General features: G+C 35.5%; 1 protein-coding gene across 2 annotated transcripts in view; it reads right to left on the bottom strand.

Moving 5' to 3' along the window:
- Nucleotides 1-8,499, bottom strand: part of LOC107100375 (ras-related protein Rab-34-like) — an 11,541-nt gene extending 3,042 nt beyond the window's left edge. Inside the window, exons 1-10 of one of the 2 annotated variants that reach the window (XM_015398829.1) lie at nucleotides 8,457-8,499; nucleotides 6,870-7,054; nucleotides 5,448-5,539; nucleotides 4,510-4,575; nucleotides 2,740-2,841; nucleotides 2,515-2,579; nucleotides 2,381-2,432; nucleotides 2,221-2,302; nucleotides 825-915; nucleotides 617-724 (exon numbers count right to left, since the gene is read on the bottom strand). In XM_015398829.1, coding sequence (XP_015254315.1) covers nucleotides 617-724; nucleotides 825-915; nucleotides 2,221-2,302; nucleotides 2,381-2,432; nucleotides 2,515-2,579; nucleotides 2,740-2,841; nucleotides 4,510-4,575; nucleotides 5,448-5,539; nucleotides 6,870-6,917 — 706 coding nt within the window. In that variant the 5' untranslated portion in view covers nucleotides 6,918-7,054; nucleotides 8,457-8,499. The remainder of the gene's footprint in view (nucleotides 1-616; nucleotides 725-824; nucleotides 916-2,220; nucleotides 2,303-2,380; nucleotides 2,433-2,514; nucleotides 2,580-2,739; nucleotides 2,842-4,509; nucleotides 4,576-5,447; nucleotides 5,540-6,869; nucleotides 7,055-8,456) is intronic. The other variant, XM_015398830.1, reaches the window with a different exon arrangement.

Genomic DNA, 8,499 nt, shown 5'->3' with positions numbered 1-8,499 from the left:
GGATGGATGGATGGATGGATGGATGGATGGATGGATGGGTCAAACCGCTAAACAAAGTAAAACTTCACTCCACTCAACCGGGGATGAGAGTGCAAAAGTTTGCATTAAACAATATTGAGTTTAATCCGGTAATATTATGACTTTATCCTTGTAGTATAGGAAGTTTATTCTCATTATAATGCTACTTTATAATAGAGATTTTTTTTCTCTTATTTTTCTACTTTATTCTCACAATTTTACAGCCTGTCAAAAACAAAATAGTTTTTAGTTTGGCCCTAATAAGTCGTCATACTGTTCAACCTGATTAAACTTGAGCTATTTTGAAAAGACGAACTGGTAAGAAATTCAGTCTCTAGATGAGCAAAAATGGGAAAGATAAATCTTCAAAAGTTGTTAAGCTGAATCTAAGTGAAAGAGACGGTTCTATAAAAGCACTGACCAATGGAGGGAGGAGTACAACAGAACAGCCTGCTTTAAAGATTATTGCTGAATGAGTTCTCTAAAATCGTGTGTCCCCTTTCTTTTGTTTAGGGATATTAATACTTAATCTTCTACTACAATAAAAAAACAATTCTAACTACTGCTTTCCTTATACTCCTCATATGATGAGACTCACTGATTATATCCTTAACGCGTCTCGACCCACTCTTCTCCAGCTCTGCCAGGACATTCGCCTCAAAGGTCAGAGAAGCCACACGCAGGAAAAGATCCCTGACTCCATCTCCTGACACAGCAGAAAGAGAGCGGCAGTAAGTGAGCTAAAATAGATCAAATGTTAACATAGAAAGCTTAATGGAGAAGATTAGAACTAGTTTATTGCCTACCTGACTTTGCAGACACAGCCCAGTACTCGGCTTTGATTGCCTCAGAGAGTCTGATAGCTTCCTGTTCTACCTCAGCCAACTGATCAGGCGACTAACAGAGAGGAAAAACACGAATATTACTGAAAACTCCCAATTATAACTAGATCTATAATTAAATATAATTAACTCAGGATCAGATTCATATTTTACTGTTTTACAGAGGTGTCCAGTAACAAAGTACAAATAATTTGTTACGTTACTTAAGTAGAAATTATGACTATATACTTTACTGCAGTAATTATTTCTTAGACAACTTTTTACTACTACTTCTTACACTTTGTTGCAGTTACCTCTACTTTCTACTCCTTACGTTTTAAAAATAGACTTATTAGTTTCGCTCCATTTGAGCTCATTTTCAATATGGCTTGTTGGTATTTAAAAAAAAAAATTAAATACATCAAAATAATTTGTTTCACCCAGACAATTTCTTTGTTGTTGGACTCGGTGCTGCACCAACTCATTTCGCCACAAACCAGAATAAATCGTTTTTCAACTTGATGCAAACTTAAAATTGATACTGTTACCACTGTTATCATTCAGAAAATGACTAAGACTAATGATACAATAGTATGCTATATGTAAGAATTGCTATTAAAATAACATGAGTAGTAAAAGTAATTATTGCTTTATTACATAAAATGTTCCCCATAAAATAAATATATAATTATTGCTATTGCTGCTGTAACTGTTCCAGTAGCTTTTAGTTAAACACTGAATATTAAAGAATATTTATTTCTTTAGAATGAAACATTTCTGGGTATTAATGTATATTGCTGTATTATAATATATAATCTCTTTGCTATAAAACCTGTTGTATAACAGTGAGGCTAACAGTGATGGTGCATGAAGAATGATGGGGATAATATCACTTTAAACTTGCTCCTACTCCTAAAAATATGCGGAACTGGTTAAAACCTTTACAGTTTGATGTTATACTCATGATATCATGCAAATATTCAGATGCAATAAAAAAAAGAACATGGCGGTGAAATAAAATCTTTTAACTATCATATATCATATACATCTTTTAACTTTATATATAAAAACAGCTGAAGGTTGCTGGAGCTTTTTAAAAGAGTTACTGTAAAATTAATTAATTAACAGATAATTTACAAACACTGTGGAAGTCAAAGATGTTGCAAACATGTCCCGAGGCCTTAATGTCATCAGTCAAACACATCAATCATTTTTAGTCAGCAGGCTTAAAAACATTGATCTGTTTAGTAGTTTTGATACCAAATTTTGTGAATGAGGTCAACGAAAACGGGACACTTCATTCCCTCCATTTTTACTAATCTGTCTAACCAAATAGTTAAGCTCTAATCTCTACGGAGTTGCATTCATGAACTTCACCCACGCTGAGGTCTTTCTTGGTACCGACGAGGAACAGTAAGACACTGGACGGGTCGTTTTCCCTCATGGCATCCTCCAGCCACTGCCTGCACACACAGATCTACCATTTTATATGGTTCCATACGCAGCGGGTAAATATTTCAAAAACACGTGAGCTTACCTACCTGGCATGTGCTAATGAGTTCAGACTGCTTAAGTCGAACACCACGATAATAGCTGGGGACACACAGTTTGATTGGATATAAACCAGTTCAGTTAAATTTGGGATTATTGCAGCAGAGGCAGAGGTAACGCTCACCTTGTGCTCCTCTGTAATACGTTGAGGCGATGCACTTGAAGCGTTCCTGACCTGCTGTATCCCACCTGGAAAACATCAAGCAAGCAAACAAACCCACAGCTTCATTCTATAATTTTACACTATTCCAGAGTTTGCAGAACCAATACAGTGAAGGTAACCTATTAGTCCAACCCAGCAGTGGAACAAACTAGTACCATCTCAGAAGGAAGAACTGAGCTGACTTACAGCTGCAAGCTGAAGGGAACACCAAGAACCTCGAAGCGCTCCATCTCAAAGTCCACCCCGATGGTGGCTTTGTAGTTCTTATCAAACCCTCCTCTACAAAACCTGGCAAAGAAAGGAGGCAGAGATTCGTAAAATGAAAGTATTTTCTCGTCAAATAGATTTATAAATCCATATGTTAAATACCAGCCCTGTACGTCTTTCTTTGTTAACATGAAAGCTAGATATGTTGATTAACTCATGGTATATGAAACAGACAATATGGAGTCAAACCTGCAACCTTAAAACAATGCAGAACTAATCATTGTTCTCAATTTAAAACAGTCCTGCATCACAGCTAACAGGGGAACAGGTATTTCAAATAACTTATTCTAATTTTTGTGGAATTAATTTAGAAAATGATTTAAATTGTGGTTGGAGAACAACTTGTTCAGGGTTAAAGTGCAAATTATCCAAGTTTTACAAAGGTTCCCATCAACATATTTTAGCCTCAATCGCACAGAATCCTCAATGTGCTTCATGGGGTTTTTATGTATCAAAACTAAGTACAAGCTGACTGTAAGGTGGAAGGAGAACAATTTATTTATTCTTTTATTTGTTTTTCTTACATAAAATCTGAAAAGTGTGTCTGTGTTTCTAAATAGCTGGTCTCCTGGAGTCATATTTAAAAAAATTCTGCTTCAATTCCAGCAGCAAGTCTGTTTAGATTACGCTTCTTCTGGCTTTATACACCTGGAGGATACATTTCTGTCTAATATGAGACATTAAACCTCTCAGATTCTCAACCCGAATGAGGTCACACCTTTGTTTAGGCTGTTCTACTACATGGATGTACTAACAGTACATGTTAACCATCTCATTGTGGCTCTGGCTGCTTGTTTAGAGTCATTCTGCTGGAAAGTGAACCTCTAGCAACAGGTTGACTTTTTAGGGTTAGTCTCCTAAGCTCCACCATCTCATAAAGAACTCTGACTAGCAGCAGCCCTCCCATTGCATTATGCTACCACTACCATGTGTCACTGTAGGGATGATGGATTCTGTATTATATCCACGATTGCTGTGACACCAAAATGACTTTCAGCAAACTTCTAATTGCTTAGCAGCGGCTAACTTCCTGGACCTCTTCAGTAAAGTAAAGGTCAGTTGTGTGACGGGTATGTGTCTTATATTTGAGCCACACTTCTTCCAGTTTTTGGATGGCTTGATCAGTTCTCTAAGGGCTTTTAAAAGGCCCCAGACCTTTTAAAACTAAGTGAATAATATTTGATGGATGAGTTTTTGAGATTTCTGCATCATCAGTGTAATCTTGCTCATCTTAAAAACTCTGACTTACAGACTCAGACATGTGTAGTGAACAGAAAAGGTATATAATATTCTACAGAAATGCCTAATGTATCAAAATTGATGCAAATAGATGTTCTAATTCAGCTTATACAAAATGTATATTCTTTTGTTTAATTGTCATAGAGTTCACTGACAAAATGTATAAAAAAATATATAATTTTCAGTCAGTTATTTCATGGTCCAGGCTCTAATAGGTTAGGAACTAACCCCGCCTTAAATTTATTTGAAACATTCTTCCTGGTCTTGCTGCTGTGTTCCTGATGCTCTTTAATCATGAATGTTCTCCAACAAACCTCTGAGTTACCTTGGAGGACCATTGATCTTCGTGAATATACTTTAAGGAAAAAGTTGCTTTTTGGATTTACCCAGTCACTCACTTTGATCATTAGTAAAGTCATTTGGCCTATTGTTGGGAAAACTTTTTCTCACCTGCTGATTAAACAGGTTTTCCCGACTGCAACGTCTCCCACTACAATGACTTTGGCGATATTAAAGCTGGAAGCAGAAAGTCCAAAGTGTAAACAATCAGATGACAGAAGAAGCATGCTGGTACCACAGTCAGAGCTCATATTGAACATTGAACAACTAAATTTTCGATGTTTTATTTGAAAACCGAGGATTTTAAAAACTGATAGAATTAAATTTTAGCAAAGGAAAATGTTTGCCAAACCTGAAGTATTTCCTAAAGCTGTTTTCAGTGAGTTCAAATGTACTTTATGTTATTGAATCATGTTTTTTTTTTTTTTTTTTTTATAAAAATTGTTTTATAGACATTTCTGAACAAAAATTCCTAATAGGACTCTGAAGCACCACAGCTTGATTAAAAGGTAAATGTTTCAAAGCGCTGTTGTTATATGAGAGGTTATGGTATATATTTCACCAATTAAAAAGATGAGTAACACTTCAAACTTAATTCAAACAGATTCTTAGACTTAACTAACATTTAGCTGCTTTCTTTCTGAGCTGAGCAGAAACCTCTATATCAGATTTAGGGAAAACATTTCCTAAATGATAGGTTGTTCAGAGCTTCTTATACTTGGAAATTGTTTGCAAAATAATAAAAACTTCCAAATAATTATACTTCTGAGTTTCAAGGAGTCTTAATTTGGATCTAAGTACTTATTTATTTAAATATCAAATTAAATCCTTTTAACAGCTTAAGCAATTCTCACTTTGTCGTTTTAGAGTCAGGCAGAATAATGCTGTCAGATACGGTTGGTTTTGCAGATGTCTTTCAGCTGATGCAGCAGACATATTTTAGTGTGACTTCACAGCCCAAACTGGAGTTGATTCGTTTAGCCTGAACAGACATCTCTGTGTAGACAGGAGGGACTTTATAGGCATAATAATCCTAAAATGGATCTTACCTCACACCATCTGTCTTCTGAATCTGGCAGGCAGCTCTCACTTGTGGGTGGAAGCTTTCTTTGGTGTGCAAAGCTGCATTTGGACTAAAACACTATAAAAAAGGATTACAAGAAAAGATAAAAAAACAAAAACAGGGGATGATAAAAACTAAACTTATATTTGACATTTAAAGGAATGAAATTCACTTTTTTCTGCCTAAAAATAAGGAGAAACACGGATCCAAACTAATCTTAGGACTTTCTACAGTTTCAGTTATTAGATCATTTCACAGTGGAAGGTTATTTCAGTCATGCTACAGAGAAAGACCTGTGGGCATTTTTGTGTTTAGAACTTTGAGGAATTTTAAGAAAGTTTTATATTTGCTGCAGCAGTGTCTTTACAGGTCTGCCTAAAAAGTTGATCAGACACCTTCAAAAAAAAAGCTTCTGTGTCCTTTGACTGTGCTACCTAAACATTGTTAGTTAAGATTTTGGTCCAACTTTCTTCTTTTTTTTTTAAATCATTTTATAAATCATTTTTTTCACTTGAGTTATTCATGTTTATTAATTATCTAATTACCTTTATGTCCCTGCAATCTACTTTCATGTATATTTTATGACAGCACAGCAGCTGTATTGCTAAATGTGCTATACAATATGTGCTCACAAAAGCCTTGAGCTTTCCCATATATTACCACGTTTGAAACACATACTTATATTACTACCATTGCACATTACAAAGGGGCACATGTGTTGATAGAGAGCAAAAAATGATTCCAGTTTACAGCGCAACACATTGGGGTTTGTGACGGATAGGAAGCAAAATGTAATTGCTAGGAAAACGTTTCCACAGCCATTCCAAAAAAAAAAAGCAAAAAAAACACTGGACTTTGTTTTCCAACTTTGAAGATGTTTTGCTTCCCATCCAGGAAGCTTTTTCAGGTCAAAATGTCTGGATTAGCGTTAAGTTCCAGGTTTATACACTGGCCCAAATAAAAGCCTTTTTATGGCTTAGAAAACATGCAAATTGAACTGAAAAAACAAGTCCACCCCTTAGTAATGGGGAGTCATTGAGATTGTTGTTGGCCCGGCTTACAGGAGCGATGTTTTGACCAGCTGCATGGTGAGGAATCAACTCTATCGCTGCATTGTAGGTTTTTGAGAGCTGAAACATGAGTCCACCCCCTCTGTTTAAGGTTGTTTTTTCTTTCTTAACATAAATGGCTTCCTTCACACCCCTTTCAAACCACCTGTCCTCTTTGTCCAAAATGTCCTTAAGGTGTAGGTGGACCGCAGAGTCTTTTCCTTGTTTCCAAAGCCCTAAAGTTGCACTTTTTTAAAGCTAACTTGTAATACTTTTTTTATATATATATTTTTGTCCTTAATATAGTGTATTTTAAATGATCATCAGCTTGTCCTTGTTGTTCTGGTTGTTTTACTCGCCTTTGGGAGGTGCGTGATGATTCGTTCCTTCTTCACAGGAGGCAACATGCTGCCACAGCGGCGTCACAGATGATCACTTGCACACTTCAGAGACACACGATCACTTATTTTATTCTAAATGAGGCACTTTGTTATGTTTCCTCTCATTTAACAACTTGCACAGTCTTAATGTCTTCTATATTTGCCTGAAAAAAGAAAATAAAAACATGTTTGAAATGTGATGATCGTTTTCAACAGAAAGGCAGAGTGCACTTCAAAATAGAAAAATAATCCATCTGAAAACAGATTCATTTGATCTTAATCTGAATGTTAATATTTATTAAATGTTAAAATGTTGTACCGAAAACCAATATTACACATCCTTATTATTCAACCAAAAATCAAATAAATATTTTAGCAGACAATCCCCTGCAAATACACTCTATTGCTCTTTACTTCACACCTGCTGTTAAATTAAAGTTAATATGTTCTTTGATCTGCGATAGACTGGCGACCTGTCCAGGGTGTACCCTGCCTCTCGCCCATTGACTGCTGGAGATAGGCACCAGCACCCCTCGCGACCCCACTTGGGACAAGCGTGTAAAGAAAATGGATGGATGGATGGATGGATGTTCTTTGATAAAAAAAAAAACGTATTTGTTCTAAAGGTTTTTTTTTTAAGGTAGGATTAAACCAAACTTACTGAGCAAAGATATAAGTCATATCAAGATGTAAAAATCCCCAGCATGCTTTATCAAAGACTGAATTAATCACTTGTGTAACATGCAACAACAGCTGCAATATAAAAATGGGCAGTTTAGTTAGTTAATGAAAAGACAAAAGTAAAAAAAAAACAAAAAAAAAACTATGCAGCTCCCAGGAGCCTGAGGGATATGCAGGGATTTCTGAGTAGTACTAGCTGTTTTCGTTCTTTGCCAAGAATCTCTTATCTATTCATTTTTTGCATGTTTAAGGAGTATCTTTGGTAGATATAGTCCTTCTCTTCTAGGAAAACTAAATTAATAAATAAGGCCTGTGCAAAACCTCCTAAATGTATTGGAGGACTATGTTAATGTCTGAAGTGTGTGAGCTAAGCTGGAGCTCACTTACAAAAAAAATAAATAAATTGGGAAACAGAAAAAAATCTGATAGATAAGCTCTGTGTTCAAGCACAGATACCTGTGGAAAAGAGCTGACCTAATAAGCTGATAGATTAGGAGAACTTGTGTAGTTTCAACTTATTCTTTGCCCATACAAACCAAGTTATTGCAGCTTTTTGTTATTGTTTTAAGTATATGTCACATTAAGGTGAAAATTGTTTTGATCACATCAAAACTACAGCAATTTTGTTATCCCCTTAAAGACTAAGAAACTCATCTGTAAATAAAAAATCTCTTAATTCTCTAATACATTATTAATCCATATAGAGAACTAAGCAAACAATGGTCTATGTCGTTCAGTCTTTTCAGACAAAAGAATCCAGAGAACAGGCTTTCAAACTGCATTAGTAGATGCAAACTGCAAAAAGATAGACATCTCTACTGCACAACCCAAAAATCTATGGATTCAATTATTCTATGTGGACAAATAGAATTAAAACAGCCTTACCTGAACCAGATGGTATTATAAAAACAGTTTTTAAAAACTCCGA

Source organism: Cyprinodon variegatus, unplaced genomic scaffold, assembly GCF_000732505.1.
Source record: "Cyprinodon variegatus isolate N-32 unplaced genomic scaffold, C_variegatus-1.0 Scaffold965, whole genome shotgun sequence".
Classification (NCBI taxonomy): Eukaryota; Metazoa; Chordata; class Actinopteri; order Cyprinodontiformes; family Cyprinodontidae; genus Cyprinodon; species Cyprinodon variegatus.
This window is presented reverse-complemented; position numbering and strand designations above follow the sequence as displayed.